Here is a 27,832-nt window from a genome sequence, read left to right as displayed (position 1 = left end):
TTAAGCAGGCCTTCTTACCAGCCCTTACATTTAGGATCATTTTCTACTTCCTACAGCAAGGTCATACTTTCAGTTTGTAAAGCTCCGGATTCCTACTGTTTGTGCAGGATATTAACTTCATCCTGCAGTTAAGAAAATTCCAGCTGAAGTTTCACAAGGTTGGGAGGAAAAGGTTTTTTGCCTACATGACATGTAGACATGCTGGCATATGCCAGCACAAAGACCTCAGCACAGATATTTTGGCCACACGACTACCACAAAGCTCTGCCTTGTTTATAACAGAGATAAGTATGGGGTGAGGGTCACAATGAAAGCTGGGAATTGGTTCAGGTGAAGCTTCCCATTCCATCTTCCATGTAGGATGAGGATGATCAATTGGACTTAATTCAAAAGTAAGAGTACCATTCTACAGACTGTTTTATTGCAGAGGTGGAAAAGACTCTACTACTATAGATCCAAACAGCACACAAAGGAGGCTTCCTAATTTCAATAAAAGAGATTTCACCAGGGAAAAGCAAATGGTAGGCACTGTCAGTTGGAATGAGTGGTGAAAGAGAGGTGAAGAGATGGAGAGTAAGGGGAAAATGAAAGCCTAAAACAAACCACTAGCAGGGAAATAGAAAAAGATCAAAGGATGCAGAATCTAGACTAAAGAGGAGAGCTAAAATGAAGACAACACACAACAGGTGATGAATTGAAGAGCATCAACTCCAAACCCTTTATTGTGTCATTATTCCCAGTAAGTACACCAAAAGTGAAATAGACAGCACAGAAAACACATAGTACAGAAAAATAAATATACATTTAAGGATATTTTTAGGCATGAATGAAATAACGTACAAAGCCATCCAGAATCACATGTTAAATGGAAAACTTTCTCCACATAATGTAGACTAAAAGGCAGCTACTTTCAGATAAGAAGTACTGGAAGCCCCCTATATTGAGATGTTAAGGTACTCGGAACTAAGACAGCACAAAAGTCTCTGCTTGTAGAACATGCAATTGACAACCTGACATGACTCAGATAATTAAAAATTGACTCTTGTGGAGCTATTTTTTGTGCTGGTGCCAGCTACTCCCTGCACTAAATGAGAGAGCCTGTGGGGAAAGGGAAAAAAAGTCCAGTAGTGTGGTGGATAAGGGACATAACATGAATATGAAAACAGCACTGGGAACTTTATTAAAGATCTATTTTGATTACAGAACTGGTAATATCATGATGCCTAACAGCAAAATCCCTTACATAGGTATTTCTTTGCATGAATGAAGTATAAAAATCTCCAGGATTTTTTTTTTTACAGTAAAGAGTAACATATCTTTTTAAAATAAAATTTTAAACAGATACCAATTTATTTGGTAGTTCCATTAGCCACTATTCATTACCATTTGGAAAAACACTAACACAAAAGAACACAGAAATGCTGTCAAAATATCTTGATGTGTTTGTGCATTTATTTTCTATGCAACCCAGAGTTCAGCTACACTTGGCTTAGAATAGCATACTGAAACAATATATTTTTCCGGTGGGGAGGAAAAAAATCAATATTGATATACTCTGGATTCTGTCACATAAATGCTAAAGATTAATTTACCATTTTCTGCAGACATGTATCTTATTGCCACCTTACTCTGGTGAGCAGCTTGATGTCTTCTCCCTCCCATTCCACCATTTGACAAAGTCAAACTGGCATTTATCAATTTAGTTATTAACATGCTTGGCATTCCCTACTAGAATTTGTTCACTCAAGCACTTTCTGGTAGAAAAGGAGGAAAAAAACCCAAACAACAAAACCTTCCCAACATTCACTTACCCCTTCCTCATGACCAAAACATTTAAAGGGAAAGCACCCACGTCAGCAAATTTACTTTGACACTAAAAGTTTTTAACCCATTACACTGACAGTTACTTTCCAAACTGACTTTGCAAAACTCCAACAAAACCCCTTAATTCAGCAGCACTGTTAACATTTTTTTTGTTGCTGAGCTTTCTAAGCAATAACTGCATTATGCAAAAAGGCAACCAAACTGCATGTGCTGTGTACAAAGCTGGCAGTTACCCCCATAATTGAGCTCACTTAACAGAGTTTGTAAAGCACAGGAAACAGAGCCCTACAAACTGAGGTTCACTGTTTCTACACTTTGCTTGCCATCACTTAGTCTGTGAATTGCTGCAATCACGCTGGCGTGTATGTCCAGTTTTTCCTTCTGCAGATTTATGAGCGCTTCTTTTTCTGCCAAGCATCCTTCTAACTGGGATTTTTGAACTTCCAGAGAAGATGCCTGCAGAAACAAACAAAATATTATAGCTTCCTGTATTACCAATGGAAAAGCACATAATACAGTGAAAGCTGAGTGGCCTGGTGGTGAACTTAAGTACTTAAAAAGCAGTTTTAAAATGACAAGCTTGTTTCAGAAATCTCCCTCAGCTGGTGCTCATGAATGATTACAGCTACTGCAACACTGCAAAATGCTGGATACCATGGGAAAGCACCAAATCCTTCGTTATCATTGTGCTACCATCTACATTTCATTTCAAGCACCACAACAGTAAATATTTACTGAGAACAAAAGAAATATTTGCTATATACTGGATAACATTGCCTGAAGAGATTAAGCTTTTGCTTCCACGAAATGAAAACACAGTAAATTTGATAGTCAGACTGCACACTTTGCATTTGCTGATCAGTTTGCATGTAAAATGAATCTCTGCTTTGTGATTTTAGAGGGAGTCTTACTTGCAGTCAAGTAAGGCTGCACTGAAGCTTGGGGCATTAGTTTGTGGGTTTTTTTCCTTTGTTTTTTTTCTGTTAACTTTATCTTGCTGACTTGGTACAGCCAAAGTAATTTCTCTTTTGAAAAAAGGACACCCTTTCTTGGAGATAAAAATGGTTTTTTACTAGAATTTCAATGATCAAAAGAACCCCAGGTGCATTTTGGTGCATACATATGTACCTTAATTCAATGTGAGAAAGGGAGGGAGAGCAAGCTGACCTACATTTACAGAAGTCAAAACTACTGGAGAGGAATTCGTTACATTTTGTTATTTAACCTTATGCCACAGGCTTGGTGGGTTTTTTTCCCTTCCCAACAACACTATGTACTTACATGCCATGCCACACAGAGTCTCATTAGAACTTGATCCTGACTTAAAACACAAGAGGTACGCAATTGAAGTTGAGAGAACTTGTTCTTGTGCACTATTGCATCAGCTACTCTAGGGTCTTTAGGTACTTAGCTACCAAAGTACTGATTTACCAACTCTATCAATTAAACAGATACCTAAAACTCCAGTCTCGGGAATGCAGGCACAAGTAATCCTTACCTTGACACTCAGTTCTTCCCTTGCTTGCTGTGTTTCACTTAATTCCTTTCTAAGAATATCAATAGTTTGTTCCATATCTGTTTTTTCTTTCTGCTGAGTTTTTATTTTTTCTTCCAAAACGTTTATATTCTGTTGCAAGGCTTAAGAGAATGAACAAATTAGAAGATCAGGTATCAAACTTAGAAAACAGATACTGCATTGGCCAGGGAAACGAGGGGCTTTTTTATTAATTTTTTTTTAGACTCAACATGGCTGCTAATTGAATTGCTGAGTAGTGCCACCTACTGATGAATTTTAGAGGTTGCTTCCAGTCATTTGCAGAGAGTTAAATTAAGCTCTTCTAATTTGCATTTCATACAGAAAATAGTTTTAATGGACATGTTGCAAGAAGATCCTGAAGGGACACAAGATGCAGAGATTCAGTCAAGTCTGGGAAATCAACTTCATGCATCCTTTCTAAAAGATTACAATTTGTATTTGTTTCATTCAACTATTAAATTATGTATCTGTGCCCAACTTTTAAGGTTTACAAGTTGCTCATTAAGATACAGCAGCTTATCTAGAGCCTATAATAACAATATCTAGTTAATACAGTTATTTCTCTAGCTTCAGTGACCTTTAGGTAGGTGACTTACTTGCTATTGTGCCATCTCTCTCCTGCAGCTGTTGCTGTAATTCATTTCTGCGATGTTCACTTTCTACTAACTGTGCAGCATTCCTAAAAGTGCAGAGAAATAAATTTTAATGATTAAAATGAGATATGCCACCATTTCTCTGCCCTAAGAAACTAAAATGATTTTTGTATTATTTCCTGTTACTGTCAAGAGCTTCATCCATCCTATGAATGTACATGGTGTGAGCAGAGATAGATCTTATTTCCTTCCTGCCACCATGATCCAGTCACTGCCCTTCTCTGATCATGGTAGGAGCTACTGAAAAGGCTGATACTGGGAGTGCAAAGGCCAGAAACTGATGCCTTTGATCACAGCCACAAATAATTCAAAATACTGTGGCAGAACTAAAACTGGCATTCAATGCAAGTAAAAATTCCCTGCCATTAGTGATTAAGGATGCTGGGGTTTTAGCTCTTACTATGCTCCTGAAGAGACAATGCAATTAGTAACACCTGTTTCAGGTATTATCCCTGTATCTACACACAAAAAATACCATTCTGAACATCTCCTGGATTGTCACACAACACTCAAAAGTGACCGTGCCATAAGACAGTGACAAAGCTTTTGTACATGCCTGCCTCAGTTCTCACTAGTTTGGGTAATCCTCCGTTTCCCCACTCATTAATCCAGAGGTACTGGCATCTACCAGCAGTACAGCTCTGACAGGAGCACTCTGAAGCTAATCTACCTTTTCCATTACCAGCCAGACTAATTTCTAAGGCATATTCTACTTGCCACTTGCCTTGCCTAGATGGCATCTGCTGGCACTTTTGTTCACTTGTTTATCCACTTCCTATCTACCAGTTTCTAAGCTGCAGCCTCTAGCAAGAGGGAGGGACATATATTTCCTGTGTCTCCATTTCTGTGGCAGTTCAAGAATATCTATATAATAAACTGCTCCTCCAGCCTGGCATTAACAAGGGTCAGCTTTCATCAGAGTGCCTCCTCAGTTACCCTGAGCTGCATATTGCACCATTCGATGTAAGTAGCCAAATTTGCTCAGTGCAAACTAATGTATCAGTATGAAAATTTTCCATCTGAATCTGAACTCAAGGCAGTGATTTGGACTGCTCTGATTACTGACAAGGCAAGAGCCTGGAAAGGTGAAGTGAACTTTCCCAACAGCATTTTATTTCTCAACTGAATACAAGGCCTGCCTATAAAAATATTTTAAATACATCTTCTGAAAACTATGTATTAAATAAAATCTGTCAAGAGCCTATATTCCCTTAGTTACATTGGTGAAAAGTACAGCAGACCTCTATCTTAAGCCATCAAAAATGAAAAATTACAATTACTCTTCAAGAAGACATAGGTAATACTAGTTTTATAGTTGAAAAAGATGTTTTATACCAGAGGCAGAATACCACCCATCATGACTTCTAGGGTAACTTTCAAATGTGTTCATTTAGTAGGGTTGGTTGTTCTGTTTTTTGGTTTTTTTTTTTTTTTTCCAACTTGACAATATTAAGAGAAAACATACAGGCTAAAAGAAACTAGAAGGAAATTTTTGCATGATAAAAGCACTTAAGAATTAAACGACAACCAAAATAACACCTCCATGCTCTCCCAAGGGCACCTAAGAATTGGGTCATCATCTTTCTCCTCATACTATTGCTGAAGTCTGTCAATATTCCCTCACCAATTGCTCCAACCAATTAAGGAGCAAATAAAATAAACCTAAGTCAGTACCTACAGATTCTCATCAAAAATAAATGTATAAACCAACCCTGAAGCATCTTTGGCTAACTTCACTTCTGAGATGTTACTTAAAGCACAGTTGAAAAACTGAGACTAAAGTGCTATTTAGTTTTACTGCTTCACTTGCTTTAAAAAGACCAAACTGATCTGCTGCTTGAGTGATTCATTTAGTTTCATCATTGCTTCCACTTGTTTATTTAGTGAATTGTATGTAATCTGTAGATCTTTATATTGCTTTTCAGTTGTTTCATACCTACAAATGAAATGTAATTGCTTTTGAAGAGAGCTTTTACTTTAATAGTTTGCCAAATAAAAATATTTGATGTAATCAATGCGATCATCCTACTCAAGTGACAAGCAAGGTGTTTTTTGGAAGGGGGGTGCTCAGCTGAGTGTTTTTTGGTGACAGCTGGCTGTTAGTGTGTTACACGTTTTGGGTTTGTTGTTTTTAAATCAACATACCTAGAATCGTAGAATCATTTAGGTTAGAAAAGACCCTTCAGATCATTAATCCAGCACTGCCAAGTCCACCACTAAACCATGTCCCTCAATGCCCCATCTACATATCTTTTAGATGCCCCAGGGATGATGACTCAGCCGCTTCCCTGGGAGGCCTGTTCCAATGTTTGACTTGGAAGAAGAAAACAGATAAACAAACAAACCAGCCAAGCATGAGAGGATCTCTTACATATCCTGAAGTATTAATGATCAGGAAGCAATCTCCTTCCAGCAGAAAACTTTTAGGGATTGACAAAACTATAAATGCCTTCGAAATTTGCAAAGAGCTAATCTATAACAGTTTGGGTATGTCAGTCATCTTTTAAGGGATCCTATGATCTTCTATAATCTTCTCTTGTGATACTAAAAACTGAACATACTGAAGACAATGCAGTGTGTAATTAATACAGGCTTATGAGGCAGATTTCATGCTCTAAGCAAAGAGCATTTTCCTACCTTCCTACTAAAAGGCAAATTCTATCCCCTGGTGTCAGTTAATTCATTGCTTTCAAGCAACAGCATATATAAAGTAAGAAGGTTGTTTTAAAAAGTAAGCTTTTGCTTTAGAAACACATTGTAAGGATTAGAAAGTTTTGTTCCTAGTGTGGAGAATTTAAAACTGTTAGATCCTAGACAGAGGCTGATTTATTTCCCATGAATTAGACAATACATGTTCACAAAGTGTGTGACTGCCTACGATTCAAGCAAAAATGGAGGCACTTCCACAGTGACCATACTGGACACTTATTCAAGAAATCTAGTAATGGAAAAAAGTCTTACACATTTTCCTCCCTCAATGACTCCTTTATTGGCAGCAATATGTTTTCAAAATGGTCTAATAATGCTTGCTCCCGTTATTAAACAAGAAACTTGATCTCAGTGTTATCAGTTTCTTTGCCTTGCTGACACCTAGTGTCAGCTCATGAGTTGAGAAGTCAAAGCTCTCTTAAGCCTTTATTCTTCCAAAGCACGTTCTAATTCCAAATATTTTTTATCTTAATGTTCTTTGCATGTCTCACATATTCTTTTTAACTTAAGATCCCAAAGAAATAATGCTTATAAATAATTCAGGACATACATTGTATCTCCTTCCTCCATGCCTCATTTTTACCTAATTTAAGTCAAATTTGGTAGAGACTTGACCAACACCACCAAGCCCTACATTATGCAAACACACTGATATTGGCTGTTTCTCCAGAACTCTTGCAAGCATGTCATCAAGACAGCTTGTAAGATCAAAGAGAGATATGGAAAGCATGGTATAATGCTAACAGAAATTAAGCATTGTTAGTTCTGTGTCTTAGAGAACAACGCTCTCTTTTTATACAAAGCTTGTGCTATTTCCTGAACTGAACTTTCAGCACCTACAATTCAGTTCTCATTCCAATGAAAGCTGAATGTTAATACATCAATAAATTTAGGTATGTAAATGTAACATAATTTGAGTTCCTGAAAGACCTTATTGACAAGCATACAGAAGAAAGAATAATGACCTTTCCATTTAAGAACATGACACAGCATGTAAGGTTGCTCTTCTAATGTGCCTAGCACAGTAAAGGACATCAGAACTCTTTTCAAATTAAATATTTGTTTAGATATCCTATATGCCTTACCTCTGAAGGAGATCAAGAGTGGATTTTTTTAGTCTTTCATGTTCTTCAGCAACTGCCTGCAACTTCCTGTTGTGCTGAAAGAGCTGCTCAATATCAGTCTGTGCTCTTTCATATTCTACCTGTTGAGCCTTCAACAAATCGTTAAGCTCTTCATTTTTTCGTTCTGCATCCTTCAGCATTGCAGCAAGAGTTCTTGCCTTTGAGTGGAAAGACACCCCCAAATAAAAAGAGAAAAAAAGTCACATACATTAAAGGGAGTTCTGTTTCTCCAGCTGTATTAGGCATGTTTGAGGCCATAGATCTAACACCAAAATGTCACCATCTACATTAAGAGAATAAATTCCCTCACCTAATATTAACTACAAATTAATTGGTTCACTAAATTCCTTTAGCTCCATTTATAGACAATCTGAGGGAAGAGGGAAGAACAAAGTAAAAGCTGTGGATTTAGTATCCACTAGCACAATCTTTAATGCAATCTTTAAAGAACAGAAATTATTCTCACTTTTCAATGTGCAGCCCAAATACAGACCCCACAAAAGCAAGCTTGATTTGAAAGTTCATCTCTGACCAGTGAATCAAAGGCACAAACAGCAAACAGCTCTTTATATACCAGCAAATTCAATAAAGAATTCTAGTAAGTGGGTTTATTACTTTTTAATATTGCTGAATTATCACTAATGGCTAGCAAATTATAACAAGCAGAGTAGGGTGGTTTTGTTGACGTCCTGTAAGGGAAATGACATTAAAGAAAACTGTGCCAAAGAACAGGCTGGAGGAAAACTGGATTTTCATGATGAAATTTAGGACTGCCTTAACTTGCAAGCACAGCTTACAGGTAAGCAGTATAGTTTTCACATGTGATCACAGATAATCATTACTCAGTCCCACCCTGAAGTTCCTCTACTAACCTCAGACTCAGCCTGGGCTCTCTGACACCGGTACTGAGCCATCAGTCTCTCAGCTTGAGCCAGAGCTACTGCCTTTACTTCCAGCAGATCCTGCAGCCTCGTTTCTTTAGACTGCATACAGAGAGAACATTTCTCATTAACATTTTCTGAAAGCACCAACTGAAGCATCCCCATGCACATTAGGCTGTACTCACTGCTAATGCCAACAGCTTCTGCTCGTAGACATCCATTATGTCAGATACCCTCACATCAGCCAAGGGCTCCTTCATCTGTGGAAACGTTTTCCAATTACTGATACTGGAAATTTCAATTTACTTACACAGGTAATGCGCCACTAAAGAGCCCAGTAGTTTTGTGAACTCCCCCTGCCACTAGACTTTTTGAATTCACATTTTTGTGTCTGAGGCTATCTACTCAAAGACATCCACCTCACCCTCGAGGAAAGTTTGTGAGCAATTGAACTGGTTAGGCTTAATAGGATTCATCTGCAGAACTCTATCAGTCCAGAACTATAAAAAAATAAAATCACCATTCTAAAATCATTCCCCTTGGTTCAATCTTTGCTGAAAGATTACCCCTCATAGGACACCTAAAATAATCTGCCCTAAGATTAACAGCACAAAATGCATACGGTTAAAACTCCTTGTTTATATTCTGCTGCTTTCTCAACATACATATTAGGAGAAAAGGCCCAGGAAAGTTTTTCTAGGATACTGGAAAGGATACTATTGAGGACCTAGAGAGCCTACTCTGTTAATCCAGTGACTTTCTAGAGGAAATGCACCATGGATGGCACAAGAAGACCTAAGTGTTTATTAAAGTATATGCCTGAGTCAAGTGAAAATGCTACTTAGATTTCAGGGTATTTTCTCTTAGGCAGTGCTGCTATAACACCCATTCTGAGCAGCTGTTCACAGATGCTGATGCACAACCAAGTGCAAACTACGCCAGCTGTTCATACACTGAACACCTACAGAAAAGCCTGCAGCATCCTGAACCACTATGTATGAATGCTTTTTGCAAATTAACAGGAGACCCTGTGCAGCTCCAGTTCTCAGCTCATTTTTCTGTCCCTAAAGTATGAAACAAGTAGTTTATTTTCCTAATTGCAAACTTAAAATATCTAAAGGAGATAGAAATGACTCCAAGAAAAGCTCTAAGAATGAAATTCCCTTTGTTCTCTCTGAACGGTGATACTATGAAAAGTGTTTTCTCAATTATGTTTTTACAAGCATTTGAGCTTCACACAATACACAGAGCTCAAGTACTGGATATTTTAGAGTGAATGTGTACATTGCTTTTGAATTACTAATTAGAAGGTCTAGGAAAAGAATAACTCAACAATTCATAAACAACTTTCACCCTAAAAAAACATTGAAGCAGGTTTACAATCTGTCACATTACTGTGAAGCTGCTGCATTAGTGCTGTGTAGGCACCTGTGCTTGCTTTGATTTACATTAACATGAACACAGCAATGCACCCACAGACTGTCATACAGTCCTGAAAAGAACGATCAATGGGAGCATCCAGTGGCAGAGTAAAAAGTAAGCCAAGGAAGACTCACCTGACCTTTTTCACTGTTATTCTAACATCTCTGTGAGATGGTAGCTCTCTGCTACCTAAAGGTACCTCTCTCAGTTCCACTTCTATCAGTTACAACAAAGAGATAAGAGTTGCAAAGCTAAGGCTGGAGGCAATACCACTCATACAGATATCAAGCTGTTACCAACAAACTTTCAATTTCTTTCTCCAATTTGCATACTGTTCTTTTAAGCCAAAAGAAAATAGAATCAACAATCCATCTCTCAGTCTAAAGCAGCTACAATGCAGCTAACTTGCTTTGAACAGAAAAGGGAAAGAGGAGATATATTCAGTGTCTGCCAGGATGCCCCACAAAGCAGCACGTGGTATGTGGTTCCTGGTTGGGTTTTTCATTCACAATGCAAGCTTCTGCAGAGGGAAGTAACACCTGCCTTCTGAAATAATAAGAGTACCTTTCCAAGAAGGCCAGAAAAGCTGAGCTGCAAATGCTAGGGTCAGCTACAGCCAACAAAAGGAGAATGTCAGTATGCATGTTTAGGCACACGAGAGATGCACCACACTTTTCTAAAGTAGCACAGCATGTCTACTCTATAACAGGCTATTTCTTAGGAAGCAGAGGGAGGAGGTTCCTTGTATGTGCCCCTGCAAGTCTGAGCAGTTGGACTGTACCTGGCTCCTGCCTCTGCATCTGACAGCTAAGATGACTGTGGGCACACCCTCTGGAGAGGGCCCTCAGAAAGGAACCCTACCTTCAGGTGTAGCTCAATATAGCATCTCTGAATTCTGGTCAGGAGCTCAGTAAAAGGAGCCCATTCCGAACAGATAGGAATCTAAACCAAACTTAACTGTTCCACATACAGTAGTCTGACACTTGGATTTTCATTTCCATCCCTTCCAGTAAAAAAAGTGTCAAATGTTTCACAGGGGTATGTAAATTCTACTAACCTCCAGTCCAGAATGAAGTTTTTGTATTAATTCCTCAATATTTGAAGCTTTGGAGTCATTACTTGAAGGATAGGATGAAGAACACCTCACTGAAGTAGTGCTGGTCAGAGGTGCCTGCATTTGGATTCTCTTTGCTCTGTGCTGCATTTCTTGCTGTCTGTAGGCATTATTTGCTACAATGCTTTCACCCAGCCTGTATAAACATGAGGCTATTAATGACACAACCTGCCACAAATAGCATTGCAAGGACTGAAGATGAGATGTACAGCCACATTTGCATTACCACACCTTACAAAGATGTGTGTTGGGCATGTGCTCAAACTGGCCAGAGGTACAGAAAAAAGGGGAAAAAATGTATCATGGCTAACTTTTAAAGACAAATGCAGAATCTCATCATAAAGGGTATAGTACTCAGCTATTTTTGAGCAACAGATCATATCTCCTATGCATCTGAGAAACAGGTTATTTCACCTGTTATTATTCAAATTAACTGGGCCACTGTTTGTATCAAAGAAGATGAAGAAAGCATTAGTAAGAATTTTTATTGGGCATAAAAATAAGATTAAATCAAGAAAAGGCAGAGTGCAACCAATAAACCTCAGTTTTTCTTTGTCTGCCATTCTATTTTACAATACTGTATTGCATACAACACATTTGATTTAGTAAGTTTTAACCAAAATTAAAGTATGCAGATAGAAGTGCAATCTGTTTAAATTTGTATAGGGAAGAGAACTCAAAAGCTTAGAAAAAAACCACCTATATTCAGGCATCTGTATGTAATTTGTGGCTGGTATTTTCAAAGCAGGTACCAATAACATGTTTCAAACAAGAATGATAAATCAAGAGCTGATTCTAGAGGCACCAGTTATAAAATTTTTGCTCTTGATAAATTCCTTAATTACTAAGCTATCCCAGCCTCTTCACTGAAGTGCTGTCTCAATTGCTTCCTAAGCAAGCATAGCTTATTTTTAACTTGCATTTATAGACATGTTATTTGGCTGTTCCATTGTACAATTCCAGACATATTTGATTTTATAGATCCTTCTTCTTTCAGCCAGACTATTCATTACTGGCTACGATAAAAATATTTCTTATATCCACAAACCCATATAATTATGGAATAATTGAAAGAGACCCATCTGCACACCACCTAGTTCAACTCTCCTGCTCTTATCAGGTTGCCCAGGACTATGCCTTGTAATTTTGGCTCTCTCAAAGGATGAAGACTCCACAACTTCTTTGGGCAACATTTTCCAGTTTGAAATTTTACAGTAATTGGGTCTCTTTTCTGATATTTAAAGAAACCTAAAAGGTTCTGTCTTATATTTCAGTTTGTCCTACATCTATCCTGTCAGTGGATACCACTGAGAAGCCTGGCTCTGTCTCTTTTGTTCCTTTCTATCAGCCATTTCAACACACTGGTAAGAAGCCCGCAAGTCTTCCCCAAAGTAAGCAAGCTCAGCTCTTGCAGTCTCACCTTGTGTAATACATGCTCATCCCTCAAACTCCTCACTAGACTCACTCTAGGATGTCTGTATCTCTCTTGCACTGGAGAGCCCAGGCCTAGACACAACACTACAGGTGTGGCCTCACCACAGCAGAGCAGAGGGGAATGCCCTCCTTTGCCCTCTCATCAGGACTCTTCAAGTGCAGTTCAGGGTGCTACTGATCATCTTTGCTATTCTTGAAGGCAGAAGTTACATTTGTTTTCTTCTAGTCTTCAGGAACCTGTCCCAGTCACCATGAATTTTCCAAGGCATTCTGGAGCGGCCTTGGAATGACAACAGGCAACTCCCTAAGCACTCAAGGGCCCATCCTGTCAGATCTTCTGGACTTCTGTATGCTCAGTTAGTTTAGATGTCCAATATGCTGACCCTGTGCCTCCCAGAGTACGTCTTGCTTCCTCTAGGCTTTCCCATTGCTCTGCCTTTGGGAATCCTTATCAGTGAAGACCAAACAAGGCATTCAGTATGTCAACTTTTTCCACGTCCTTTGTCAACAGGTCCCCAGTTTCACTCAGCAGAAAGGCACACATTTTCACGTCTGGCTTTTGCTGCTGATGTCTTTCTTGCTACCTTGATATCTGTCAGGTTCAATGCCAGGTTGTGATACAATTTGAAATATTTTTTGTGCATTTTATTGCATCTCTGGAAATAAGGACTTCACCAGAGTTTCTCAATAATTTTTCCATTGTTTAAACCACCTTATTAAAATACTACCTGAACTGCCATCTGCCTGTGTCTTAGCCTAATCTGTTCTTTCTGGGAAGATACTGCAAAAGGGTGAGCAAAGCTTTATGAACTGAAGAATGACACATCTGACAGAGTTCATTAGAGAGAAATCTGATAGTCAGATGAACCCTAAGTTCCAAGCACAGATTTCAGAGAGATGAGCACAGGGACAGGAGCCAATTGCTCCTCTGCTCTCTAGGATCTGACATCAAATGAACACCATCAGCATTGCGATGGCTTCCTCTGGCCTCTGCAGGATCACTGTGGTCTTGTAAGCGCACATAAAGCAGAAACAAGACAATTTTTCTAAAGTTTCTGTGTCTGATAAGCTGAAAACAGTACTCCAAAAAGCATGAATATCACTAAACTCATAAAAATGTCAAATGTAACCACAGTATCACAAAAATGCTTACGCTATGGCAGGAAAATCCGGTAAGGGTGCAACCTCAAACAGTATTTTAAGCCCCACTTGGACCCGCTCTCCATGGTCTGATGTTAAAGCAAATGTCAAAGGTGTAATCAAGCGCTGATCCTAAAAATAAATTTATTTGGTCAAAACAAGACACAGCAGACAACAACAACAAAAAACCCACAAAACACAAACTACCAAAACATCACAAGGCCCATGAACACAGAAATGCTTTATACAAAACTTAAGTTACCTTCTTGAAGGTTGCCCTTCTAAGTTTCTGAGCCTGAAGTCCACAGAAGACATGTGATTTTAAAAGTAGTCTATACTTCTGAGTACTTGAAATCACATTTTACATTAAAGGCAACTCAACAGGTAAAGAAGCTAGTTAATTCCTGCAAGTTTTCAAGTGCTTGACACTCAACATAAAAGGTCACTAGCAGAAGTTATAAGGATTAATTGTGGACTGTAAAACTCATGTTACCCATTAAATTACACAATTCCCATTCTAGAAGCAAGAAGTGTTTGACTCTCTGGACTGCTTTTCCATCTATAAAGTAATAAATTAAGGTATCATCTGACCAGAAACTCTTTTGGCCATGCAAAGCTCCAAATTAGATGTACATATTTAATAGTAACCAAACCCAAAAATGATTGTATCACTGTGGTAATTGTTGTCTAGTTTGCTACCTTTAAACTACAGTCATAATGCAGCCTCAAAAGGATCATTCTTACCAAGCAGCTAAAATATGATTTCATATGCATTACCAAAACAAATGATGAGAGTAAAAGCAAACTACTTTAGAAGTTATTTTAGAAGAATAGTGACACAACCTTTAGGAATTGTGCATAAGGGACTGTACTTTCCTAGAAGATTTACCACTTCAGAGACAACCATGCAAAACATTTATAACTAAAACTACTGTAGTGCAGTGATGCTTTATTTCACAGATACATTTCATAAAACATTTTAAAATCGTACCTGTAACATTTTGTAGAAGCTGACCTTCATATCAGGTACATCCTGCTGCAATCTGCTCATAAGATCAAGTGTTTTCAAAATAATATCAGTAGCAAGTTTGCTTTTAAACATCCAAGTAGAAAAGCAAATTGGGTGGAAAAAAAAAAAAGGTGAGATATGTCAAATTAGCACTGACAAGTCCAGGCAATTTAAAAAAAACCCTAATAAATACCTTCACAAAGAAAATAAATATATCTAGCAAGGCAATGATGCTGGAACCAAAGAGATCATACTGAGTTCCCTGGACATGTGCCTGAGCTTCTCCAGCATGTCAAGGACGGCAACAGTGAAGACCAAAAACACCAATTCCAGTTGAAAGTGAGGAGGGTTTAATTATAGGTCCAATTAAATTTCACTGGGTTTTGGCCAGTGAAACTGGCTATAAGTTATAGCTATAGCTAAGCTATAAGTTATAGCTAATTTATAGCTATATTGACTTTTAGCTATAACAACATTGAGCTGAAAGAAATGTGCATTTAATTTTCAGTGCAACAATTGAAAATTGTTGCCCCCCATAGCCAATTTTGGAACTCTGATTGCATAAATCAAAATGAGAAATCACATGCCATGAGCAGTTGTAGTAGGCTTTCACTTGGATCAGCCTGAACTACTGCATGAGGTTTAAGGTCATTATTCCACATAAGGGGATCTCCAGCTTATGCCAAAAACATTATCTGAATAAACTGACCAGCAAGATTACTTTTTAGTCCACAAAATACCAAGTTTAATTTAATACCAATATTGATTTAAATGGTACTTTCAACTACTATATTCTTTCCATTGCAACAATATCACAACTCTCACTCTAGTCATGTCTAATTGGATTTTAGATAAATATGTGTGCTCACCACATTTTAGAGTCCACCAATTTTGTCCCAAAGCCAGTATCAATCCCACAATAAGGAAACTGGTGTTCTATCAGACATGTGCATTGGCTGGCAGTCAGCACCTTCGAGACATGCATTTTCAGTGTGTCATCTCTGCAGAGCAGTAGGCAGAGTTAAGAATAAATTCAATATACCTATGCCTAGGTATTGGCACCAAAAGGCAATATTATATAATAATAAGGCTAGGGCAAAAAAGCTAGGGCATCAAAGCACAAGAGCTTGTAATACCCAACAACATAAAGCAATTAATTCATGCCTAACAAATCAAATATGTTTCACTTTTCAGTTAATACATACACTTATTGGAAACAGACAGTGAAGGCAAACCTTAATAACATGGGTGGCATAAAGAAGCATAGTCAACAAAAGGCAGGGACCAGGTAGTCCCTAATACAAGACTCAGTTACCTAGAAGTGAGCTAGCACAGACTTCTCTACAGAACTCAGCTTAAATGCAAGACTACACCCTGCAGTCATGTCCCCCTTACTAAACTTACTGTGGACACTAAGGACTCAGTGGGGAGTGTAAAACTGTATAATTCCATATTATTTTTTGTAGTTTCTCTTATCTAAGTTTGTATCATATTTGGCTGGGAGTTGCACTTGTCATAGCTAGGCAACAATACTATATGGATCAAGAAGATGGCTGCCCAAATTTCCCCACAATTTCAATGGAAAACACTCATCTTTGTTTTTGATCTGCAAATGGCTTCTGTTCTGTTGAATAGCCACAACATTTTATCCTGCACCACTGTATTACAAAATAATTTCACAGCAATTAGAAACTACTTTAGATCTTGCAAGATGACACTCCTAAGTAAAATTAGGGCAGATATTGTCATTAGAAGCTATTAAAGTGACCCAAGGTGAACATGCCTTTTAATATCTTAGAGCACATCATGGTGGAGGAATAATAAATCAGTTGCCAAGAAGCACATTAAAAGGATATTTGTGAGGACATTAATAGCCTTGACCATTCTTTCACACTTTTTCTTCACTAATAGCTCATCCACAATCTGTTCTGGCATCTGAAGATGATCAAGAAGAACAGGCAGCAAAAGATCCATAAAGTGTTCAGCTGATTTACCATTCTTATTGTTGGTAACATCCTGTAGTAAAGACATTTTATGTCAATATTGAAAAGTACAACACAAGGAAGCCAAGCTTACTCTAGCCCTTCCTGCAGCAGTCCGTGTTCCTGCTTTCCCAGCCTCTTGCTATTTCAGGTGTAAGATGGCTGACCAGTATCATACTGGAGGAGGCAGTTTACAGGGAAACATTTCTGCAAGTCCTAGGAAGGAACTCTGATAGTGTTCTACCTACCTCATGACTTCATAAACTGCCTTGTCTTCCATTTACAACACAGACATCTTTCTAAAATACTGCGTGTCTTTAAAAGAACAGTTGTTTTATGAAGTATGTTTCTTCCAACATAACTATTATACAATGAACTTTATTACAGGTATTTTTGTATGTGCTATTTTTCAAGTCAAACTATAACAGTTGCTTAAAAATAACTTAAAAATAAGAGCTACTAAGAAGCTCTTTAAACTCAGTTATCAGTCTTGGTACCTCAAAAATCTCTTTGAGTAGTTGCAATGCTAGCCCTGAACAGTCTTCAGAGCCTTCCAATGGTTGGTTTGACAAGTGCACCAATGCAACAGATGGTTCAAAACTCTTTGAGCCAGTCCCAAGTCTGGTGTTTGCAGAGACTGGCAAGCCAGCTGGTTCCAGTATCGCCTGCCGCAGGGTGTGACGCAGTTCTAGCACAGAGCAGAAGGCAAGCAGCAGCTCTAAGATCTGTGTGAAGTGAAGAAGAGTTCAAATACTTTTAAATCAAGAACTTATTCAGAAACTGCAGCTCCCATAACACAAGTCTAAAGAGATACACAAGTTCTACGCAACTTCTTTTAGCACTTGAGTTTTTTGAGGAATAATTTCCTTTCTTTAAAGCCAAGTCAGCAGCAGAAACAGTTCACTGGACTGGTGAGGGTTTGTGACAGTATTCAGTGTATTGCATTCTTCTGACATGACTGCTGGCTTGTGATACAGTAAAAGTACAAACATGTATACACTCAGCATGAAGAAAGCCGTCAAAGAGAAAAACATTCTGAGACAGGAATGGATGCACATCCATTCTCTGAGCATGCACAAAGAGAAAACCACCCTGGAAATTTCCATGTCAACATGCCTCTCTGAAATAAATAAACAGCAGCAAAACCACACAGAGAGAAATAGTAGCATTTATTATTAACTAGGACGCGTAACACATTCATAGAAAAAAGCTCCAGATTTGTTTCACAGATATGTTTAGCCCCAACATTTTCACATTTCATATTTTAGCCTTTAGTGACAGATAGCCAATGTTTCATTTACATAAGGTGGTAGTGACACAAAGCTGAATGTAACAGTCCACTGCTTAAACAGGCATCTGTTTGTTCAGCTAAGGCAAGAACACTTATTCCTACACATTTGGGATTAGCATCAGGGTTCCCTGATCACCAGCTGAAGTCTGAGTAGTATTAATTCAAGGTTTAGAGAGCAAAGTGGGATATACTGCATTCCTGGTAGATGCCAAAATTTCTAATAGCTAAAGCACAAAAGGTGTTTATGTTGGCTTTTTGCCTTTACATCTGTTGCCTGAAAGCAGACACACAATCTGGCAAAACCCCAACATTACAAATTCAACCTGACAGCCTTTTGAATAACTAGAAAATATAAACCTGGTGAATTCTCTAGGTCATTTAAGAGTCCTGAAGACAGTGTATTTCATGACCAGCCCTTGTACACAAGGAACCTATTTATAATAACAGAAGAGAAACTAGTTTAGGAATGTAGCCTCAGCCTTTAACAGAAAAAGTATAAATACCTTAGATGATGAATCAGGATCCCTTCCATGAAGAAGATCTAATACTTGACCAAGGCAAGAGGTGAAGTGCTTGTACCTATAGCATGCATAGAGAAGAAAAACATTATAAAACCGAAATTTCAGCACATTTAGACATTTACACCAAGTGATGAATGAAAGTGCCCTGTTCTCCTTCTTATCCCCAAACACTTCAAGTACGGTGATGGTTTTGATAATATAATTTCTATTTAAATTTTTAATAATTTAAAAGCACAAGCATTAAAATATTTCAAGTTATTTATCACTAAGAATGAAAGCAAATTCCTTAAAATAAGCTATGATTTTTCAGCTATGTTTACTGCTTGATTTAGATTAATAATCAGCACCTAAATTCTGCTAGTGGAAAATTTGCAAAACTACTAGTTAAGCTCTCCACAGAACCACTCTATCACCCCTCACCAATAAAATTATTACTTCTTGTAACTTCAACTATACTATTCCACTTCAAGATTGTATAACACTGTAAAAGGCAGGATAGCTACTCATCTTGTTGTCTGACTACCAACACTGTCCAGACAAAGCATTACAAACATTACAGAACAGAGTATTCAATGTTCCTTCAGTGACAATGAAAAAAACAGTTTTTAAGTCACAATTCTGTGTCAAACTAGTAACCCAGCAACCCTTTAGGTTCAGATATAGCAGTTATAATTATAATCAACTAGCAACATTCAAAAAGCATCTTGGGATTTTTTTTCCCCCTAGTGTTTGGTTTAGAATTCAAATAGCATGCACCAAAGAAACTGAACTACAGCTTAGGAAAAATACTTTTAGGAAATGCAGGCATACCTGGTAAGATAATCTGCAACTTTGGGGTTCTTCATAAGATCCATGAGTAAATCAACAGAATATTTCCTTGTTAGAGTATCTCCATTTACAACAATATTGAATATTAACTGAAATGTCTGATGGATATTTCGAGCGTGAAAGAGCTGGAAAGAAGAAGAAAGTTACGTATAGGCACATACTTTGCTGGGGGTCTTGCTCATTAAAAGTATCTGGAATTCATATTTTATTTGGGCAGTGTGACAATTGGTTTTATCTACAACTTAAGAATAGAAACAACTTCAAAGACACACTTACTTTTTCTCCTACTTCTTCATTTAGGGTAAGGCTTGATAACACCGAAAGCGCAAACACAACCATAGTCAAACTGCTGTGGGCCAAGAAACTTATTAAGGTACGATAGAAACTCTTCACATTATTCTACAGCAAAAAGGAAAAACAAAGATATTACAAACCCATCAAATTTACAGGTTTGACATATTTATACATAAGCCATACAAATAATGAATAATACAAAAAATGTTGGTATGGTAACAGTTCTCTGGGAAAGCTATTTCATTGTTCTGCTGACATTGATGTTAATGTTCTCTTTCCAACCTGTATAAGGAAAAATGAGAAAAAACACCCCAAAACAACAGAGAACCAAGGAAGGAAGAAATTGCATCATTATTTTAAGGAAAGATGAGAAAGTCATTTTGCTAAAGCCCATAAGAGAAAATAATCACTGAAAATTGACTCATAGCCCTTCTCTGATTAATGATCAGATCTGACAATAGTTTCTCCCTTTTTTTTGCCCCCTGCCTCTTCCAAGGTAAAGAGAACATTTGCTTTTATGTAGATTAATTTCTCTTTCTGAACTAAAAATTAAAATATTTGCACTGATTTATGAACATAGAGGAACCTAGCAGTTCAGATATGTATATGTATTTGAGGGTTCAAGGACCCTGACACGAAGATCAGTGCTATTTTACTGATTTATCTTTTGAAAAGCAAATCTCCTTTTTGCTTATCAAAAATCCACCTATAATCTTTATGTTTTAATGACATTTAGTTTTTTCTATGGAAGAATGATCACATTTTCAATTCACTTTTCAGCTGCAGAGAACAGTTGCAAAAACCAAACACATAATACAAGCCAGGGCAACTACACAGCAATGTACCAAAGGAAAGAGGATACCCAACGTCCTGTTCTGCTTGTTATTTCCTCCAGCATGGGAGAAACAACTGCCCTTCGGCAGAATAAGCAGAAAGTGTTAAAGTGCTGAAAGTGTTAAAGAAGTACTAAGGTACCTAGTAGAATCAATTAACTCTTATCCTTAAGCTGGAGAATCGTGACACAAAAGCAAAGCTCTTACCAAAGATTTTATCTGACTTTGAACAGACAAGTTGTGCCGACAGAGGTTTGCCAGGAGTCCCAAACACGGTATTGTTAACTCATCTTCAGTGGATTGACTTAAAAGAAAAGCCGAAAAGATGTTTTCATTGAAACATCCTGAATTTAATTACAAGAAATTGTAGGGTGGGGGTAGGGAGAGCTGGATGGTTGGGGGGCTTATATTTTGTTTTGTGTCTTGACAAGAGCTTGTTTTTTAATGAGACACCATTTCACCATGCAAAGGAAAATTCAAACTGTAATCCATGCAGTGTGGGCAGCTTTTAACTGAGTAGATCTGAAAAAAACCCAAAGTATCAGAGATCACTGCTATCAGAGGTTGTTTATTACATATACTTATAAGTTTCATTAGATTTCTTACAAGAGCACTTGAATAAAGTTTTTATTAATCTAACAGGTCTGGTCCTAGTGACAAGCATGAATTTCCTCCTGGCTTTTCTCTTTATAAGCTCCCTGCTCCCACAGGTGTGAAGGTGGGCTGAGGCCAATTAATATTCCATCACTCAAAGTTCCACAATCACTACATTTGACAATCTGCAAAAAGTACTTGGTTTTCAAAGAAAAGTGATAACTTCAGAGCCCAGCTCACTCTGGAGACCAGGTTAGTACAGTACTCTAATAGTCTTCAGAAAGTTCAGAAACTTAGCTTGCTGTTTCCCATAAGAAAAGACACTGAGTACACACTTACACATGATGCATTAGAAACAAAATTAATCCATCGATGTTGGCACCAGCACAAAAGATGGGAACGTTGTAGGTTAGTCTCTGCAGCAACTGAATACCCTGAGGAAACAGAAAGCTGTTCACATGCTTGTCCTATACCATCTCAGGAGAAATGTTACAAAAGATGAAACTGAAAGGACAAATATCAAAACAACACAATTAATTTTCAGACTCTAACATTAACGTAACAATTACATAAGCTGCTGCAAGCACATTGTAATGTCCTAACATACTGATGTAAAACCCCAAAAATATTATTAAGATTTTATTTTGACAGAGGAGTTACCTTTTCAGCCCATTTGATGCCTTAAGTTTTAGCTTTCATATTTTTCAGATTCTGTATACTGCTTTAGTGTGTCACTCTGAGTCTTATACTAAGTGTTAGTAAGTTCTCTTCTCAGGGTAGATAGACAAAACAATCCTTTTCCAGCTTGGGACCCAAGGACAAATGTTACCAGCTTCAGGCCCAAAGAGCATAAGGAGCAGTGAACTGAAGAGAGCAAACATGGAGGATGGGACTTCATAACCTGAAGCTGTAATTGCACAATTAACCCCAGTATGAAAATAGACCAAAACTTATAAAAGTGTGAAACATTGTGACCATTTTGGGTCCATCTTGGGTGTAGTCCTGACCAGGCTATTGTACTGCCCAAGGTGTATCCTTTTAAGGCCTTTTAATAAATACCTTCTTTATTTTTTAGCTCTGTCTAGTCTCTGTTTCAGGTCAGCCTCTCAAGGCATCACATTCAATTCTCCACCTTTGCCTTACCAGCAAGTTCTCCATTCTGTCAGTGATAACCAGGCTTTGTCCTATTGAAAGGTCTAGAAGTCTCATCAAAATCCAAAAAAAGCACTTTCAAGCTCTTGTAGAAAGGATGTCTACAGGAAAACAGGTTTGCTCTAAAGACTGCCGACTGATCTAAGGGTAGCAAACTCCTTCTACAGCACTCTTCTGGCACATAACCGAAGTCAATACACTCAAACATGACAAAAATCACACCAGAGGTTAGCCATCGAAACAAAACCTCAACATTTAGATATCTAAGAGCTTCAAGGTCTTAAGATTGGATCTATCTGGTGACTGCAAAATCTCTCCTATTGACTGGTGAGTCACTTGGATCCCTAGATCTTGTGGTACTCCCAGTGCTTTGAGAAATACACAAATCACAGGAATAGAGATCTTTACTGGATGCCTGACTTATTTTCCACACAAGAGCCACAGCACTACCAGTAAATTAATTTTCTGCTTTTCAGAAAGAGATAACAGGCAAACAGCAAGTACTTGCTGAAAGCTTAGAGGAAAACCTGTGCATATTTGAAAAAAATAAGGCAAACTTTAAGGACAGGTTAAAATTAGTGAGTTCAAACTGATAGTCAGACATTCACTTAAGCTTTGATTAGTACAGTGCCTGGCATTCACTGGCAGATAGCACTGACCAGAAAAAAGGAGGCCACACATGCTCTGCCAACCTCTCATGAAAACAGGCAGGCACAACTTTCCTTTCACTCCTTCACAGTTACCTGTCAAAGTACTGCTTAGACAAAATGATCTCCAGGCTTGTGTTATGAAATGGCTTTTGTCAGGAGAAACAGCCAAATACCTCAACCGGAAATCAATCTTCTGAGCTCTCAACAATGACTTCTTGAAATAATTTTTAAAAAGCAGCATTTTTTTGGTTGGTTGTTATTTTTGCTTTGTGGGATTTTTTAGGGGCTCTTTAAAGCAGGTGAAAAGCCCAGTAAGAGTAAAGAGAGTACAAAGAACTCTATAAATTGTAAAATTCCTGTCACACCTCATACAGCAAATAAGGTACACAGCTAAGATCAACTTTCCCTTGACACATTATTTCCAACAGAGCTTTTGAAGGGTTATTATATGCATAAAGTATAATGTTCATTGTGCAACAGTAGCCAAACATGATGAAGCTGTAGTTCCTTTACCTGTACTAAGACTGGGTCACTCAGATTAGTAGAGCTTCGATGAACCACTCCTGCCAGCACGCTGGTCAGATTGTAGGTGTCCTGGAGAGCTTCTCTAGTCTCTGTGTCTGAAGCTGGAATTTGGGAATTATTAGCAAAAGAAACTGTCCTATTAGCTACCAGTTGAAGCAAAAGCCAATGTTTTTGAGCAGTTCTTCACCCATGTTTTAAAGGTAATTACAAACAAATGACAGCTCCTACACTCTTGCCTCTCTACCTCACCTTTGGGCATACAGTTAATTATAACACTAATCAATTTCCTTAAGATGGTTGGACATTTAAAGAATAGTCTACCTCCTACCTACCAAGTTTCTTGAGATCTTGAAACCTGCACTTCAAAGGCTTAGATCTTAATGAGCTCAATTTCTTGCCTCACGCTATGGTAGAAAGGTAGACTCAAACTGATAACCTGATAGGGTTATCTACCATTAGTTAAATAAATAAATAGAAGCTGAAAGAAGTTCTGCTTAGGCAATCTTCAAAGAGTTGTAGCAAAACAAGTAGAGCAATAGATCATTTGGAAGAGGACTTAATTCTTAAAATTTTCCAGAACCCTATAACAAATATAATTTCACAGTAATTGTTCCAAAAGCATAAAAGGAAGCTCAGGGAGGCTTAAACTCCATGAATCAGAGAAGATAAACAAAGGAGCGTCATAAAGAACTCAGCTCTTCAATAACTACTCATATACGATGAGAAACTAAGCAATGATGGAATAATTTTTCCCTGTATATGTAGGCTGTGCTCTGAGCACAGAGCTCCCTGGATAATGAAGTCCCATTACCATGAAATAGAAGGGAAAAAAAAAACCACAAAAAAGGCATTTCAATACACAAGCAAAAGGCAGTAGAACCTCTTTGCTGTTGGGAAGCTTGATGCACATAGGCCAGGCTATTGGAGAGCCCACACTGCCAGCAAACACTCCAGTGGAAGAGGTAACCTGAGGTGATGACAGTTGAGGATTGTTGCAGACAGGTAAAAGATGTTATAAAATAAAGGTCTTATAAAATATGGCTTAGGCCCTGCTACTCTAGCTAAAGCTAGCAGTAGCTTTTAAGTTCCCATGTGAAGAAATCCTAAGAGAATTTGTTTGCATTACAAGCTATTATTAGAGAGAAACATAAGTGGCACCTGCATAAACAATAGATTTGTCCCATGAGAATCCACCAAAGATATATGTAAACACCTGTAGATGGAGATTCTTAACACCTACAGACACACAAGCACCTTCTAACCAACAAATTAAGGAGCAAGAAAACTACTAGCCAACCAGAGTTGAACCCAAGGTCTGTGAAAACTGTGTAAAAATAGCTATGAGAATAAAGAATTGGCTTCTTCTGCATGAGGAAACTGAGTCCCTACTGATTGTTATTACAACAGAGGATGTGACACCACTTCTCCCTATCCTTGCACACCCTAGCCACATTTCTCACTTGATTAAAAAAGCAGTCGCTTCCAGTTCCAAAAATAAAGGACAAGAGAATAATTTCTCATTCCACCCAGTGGATAAATTCTCAGCATGATCATTGTCATTAAGAGGGATGACTTCAAATCTCCTTCTCGCTGCAATGCTTCTTCCAAGACATTAATCACCCACAATCACAGATAAGCATCTGTCTTATTTTCCCTTGTCCGGACAAAAGATAAAAAGTTCAGATGCAAACCTTACCTAGCTGTGATAGCAAAGTAACCACAGACAAGACCAGAGAAGGATTTATATTAGTGTCCTCCAGGAGCTCTACAAGGCAACTGAGACATTCACTTGGTAGAATCTGGTTTGAAGCAAAAAAACGAGTAAGCTTCAGTCCGGAGATAACCTGGAGTTGAAAGGAGAAAAACCTTACTTACTCAACTGCAACAATGTAATTGACACAAAAGTCGAAGCACAGAGTTGCATGAAATAGATTTTGTCCTACTTGACAAACGGAGAATGTTAAGTGTCATTGTATTGAGACATTTATGTTCATGTGTGCTGGGGGGAAAAGAAGAGGCAGAAATGGAAAAAAACTGTTTTTCATTCCTTTATGCTTGGAAAGTACCAAGTTTATTTATTTTGAAAGAATAACCACGTTGCAATCAGCCTGCCTTCCAGAGGCCTGGACAGGGACCCAGAGGTGGCACTCCGCAGGGAGGATCTGCAGGGGCACTCAGGGCTGGTTTGGGAGGACTCTGTGGCTGGAATGAAAAAATGGAACCTGAGGTAGCGGAACCCTTCAAAAGAAGAGGCCAAAAATTATATACCTGTACACCAATACAGTTAGACACGATTTATATTTTGTATATGGGAGACACATAATGTTGCTTTTGTGTATTCCCTCCGTATCTCCTTACAAGGGATATAGGGAAGAAAGCAAAGTGAAATACTAACTCTCACATAAACAATTAAAGCAATTAAAATAAATTAAAATAAATAGCAATTAAAATAAATCTGTACTTGAAAAAGTAACTTGGAGATTAATTCAAAGGCCACCACATAAGTTGTACACAAAGCTGTACCTGAAGATCAGGGAAATTAACTGGTCCACCTCCTTAGTAAAAACACGTCTAAATACGTAGCACGGAAAATTCCAGATGCAAAACCAATTCGTCATTCACACGCTATTTTTTAAGCTGTAAAACGATTCATGCGGGCCAGAATTTAAGGGATAAATAAAAAATTAAGTCCCCTGTAACCCACACTATCTGCTTGCCCTGGGTGCATATAGACTCACAACACACCTCTATAAACACACAAACACACCAAAAGACGTTATAACAACAGATACCACAGCAGCCCCCACGCCCCGGCACGGGCGCCGCTCCCACCTCCAAGCTGCGCTGCAGGAGCGCGGCATTATACGCTGTCCTGGCGGCGCGGTACTCCGTGGCTGCGAGGAGCAGGGCTTTCATGCAGCTCGGGGGGTCCATGGCGGCCCGGCCCCTCAGACTCTCCACCCGACCCTCACTCGCATTTCCCGCCGCCGCCGCCATCGTGACGCAGCGACCATTGAGCGCGAGCGGGCGCCGCGCGGCAGCACGGGAGACGTCGCCGCCGTCGCCATCTTGCTTAAGGGAGGCAGGGGCGGGCAGCAGCCACGGCTTGGGGCAGGCGGCGAGAGCCGGGGGAGGAGCCGGGGGTCCCGGGAATGTGGGCGCTTGGACCGGTGATAGCGGCTTTAGGGCTCATGTGCCGTTGGGGCGATCCAGAGGGATGCTTTTCCTAAGCGGAGCTCTGCGTGGTCGGGGGGAGCTGAGTCTTCCAGCCGCCCAGCCTGGGGGGCTGCCTCCGATTGAAGCCGCCGTCGCTTCCCACCTGGCGCCCGCAGCCCTGCCTCGCCTTCCTGCTGTCTTTCTAGTACCCATGGTCCTTTCCTCTCCTATTCGGGAGGGCTTAAGCCTGGCCAGAAGCCAGCCTCCCCCTCCCGCGAGAGAGGCCAGGGAACCACAGGCGGGAGGGGGAAGTTTTAGCAGCGTCCTGGCGATGGCGGGGACCGAACCCGGGGCCCCGCGACCCGGCCGCTCGTCCCCCTCACACAGCGACCCCCGCAGGCCGCTCCGGGCACAGCGCCCGCTCCCTGCGCTGCAACGGGAATCATTCCCTCGTACTTCTTGCAGCTGGAGTGCCCCGGGACGGCGGGATCGTGCCCTTCTTGGACTATGTTCTTCTTACACGATGTGCTCGAAGTTCGAGTGTACAAGAGGTTCCGCGCCCCCACTACTCAACCCCCCGACATGGGCAAACACCCACCCACCCTTCAGATGTCGGCAGGTAGATGCTGCTGTGTGAAGCTTTTGAACATATTTTCTCAACCCGTGCACTGATTGTTTTCTGTCATATTAGGCCTGCAAATATGTGTAGGAACGTCTGTATCGGCCTCTGTATTTTCCTATGCCGTTAATAGGACAAACATTGCCGTAAAGGGCAGGCGAGCAATGTGAATGTAAGGTAAATGTCATTGTCTCATTTAACTCTTTTAAGTCCTTGATCCTTCTTGTGTCCCCTTTCACATGACTGCTGCAAGGGAATGCTGGGGAAGTGACTGGAGTGTGGGCCTGAAGTCACCCTCAGTCCTGGATTCTGCCCCAGGAGCTGCAGCCACCAGGACTGGTGGTGTAAGTCTGAGTCCAAAGCTCGCTGACAAGTGCCACCTGAAAGGCACCACGGCCGGGCCCTTGTCCTCTGTTCAGCCGTCAGAGTCACTCAGTAGGCACCATGAGGCACAGGCTGGGATTCCTTGTCGCTTGGCCTTTTCCCAAGGCTGAACATCCGTGTGACTGAGTGAGCACCTGGGGGACTGCTGAGACTGTC

At 39.4% G+C, this 27,832-nt stretch overlaps 1 protein-coding gene across 1 annotated transcript; it reads right to left on the bottom strand.

Moving 5' to 3' along the window:
* Window positions 1-699: 699 nt before the first annotated feature.
* On the bottom strand, window positions 700-27,232 carry CIP2A (cellular inhibitor of PP2A). The gene is made up of 20 exons (XM_026795501.2): window positions 26,350-27,232; window positions 25,214-25,361; window positions 23,506-23,618; window positions 21,530-21,624; window positions 20,804-20,900; window positions 19,746-19,868; window positions 19,452-19,594; window positions 18,624-18,699; window positions 17,327-17,554; window positions 16,704-16,863; window positions 15,717-15,858; window positions 14,830-14,929; window positions 13,852-13,970; window positions 11,208-11,400; window positions 8,914-8,988; window positions 8,720-8,830; window positions 7,809-8,005; window positions 3,958-4,040; window positions 3,323-3,462; window positions 700-2,280 (listed from the first exon to the last, which is right to left on the bottom strand). The coding sequence occupies exons 1-20, from the start codon at window positions 26,512-26,514 to the stop codon at window positions 2,110-2,112; spliced, it is 2,679 nt and encodes an 892-aa protein (XP_026651302.2). The 5' UTR covers window positions 26,515-27,232; the 3' UTR covers window positions 700-2,109.
* Between the last annotated feature and the right edge of the window lie 600 nt (window positions 27,233-27,832).

Source organism: Zonotrichia albicollis, chromosome 2, assembly GCF_047830755.1.
Source record: "Zonotrichia albicollis isolate bZonAlb1 chromosome 2, bZonAlb1.hap1, whole genome shotgun sequence".
NCBI lineage: Eukaryota > Metazoa > Chordata > Aves > Passeriformes > Passerellidae > Zonotrichia > Zonotrichia albicollis.
This window is presented reverse-complemented; position numbering and strand designations above follow the sequence as displayed.

Excerpts from the sequence above, each read along its gene's own strand:
- CIP2A (XM_026795501.2), bottom strand. The coding sequence starts at position 26,514 with ATGGCGGCGGCGGCGGGAAATGCGAGTGAGGGTCGGGTGGAGAGTCTG. Across the intron at positions 25,362-26,349 it reads TCCTGCAGCGCAGCTTGGAG|GTTATCTCCGGACTGAAGCT; the intron begins GTGGGAGCGGCG and ends TTTCAACTCCAG. Across the intron at positions 19,595-19,745 it reads ATGAAGAAGTAGGAGAAAAA|CTCTTTCACGCTCGAAATAT; the intron begins GTAAGTGTGTCT and ends TCTTCTTTCCAG.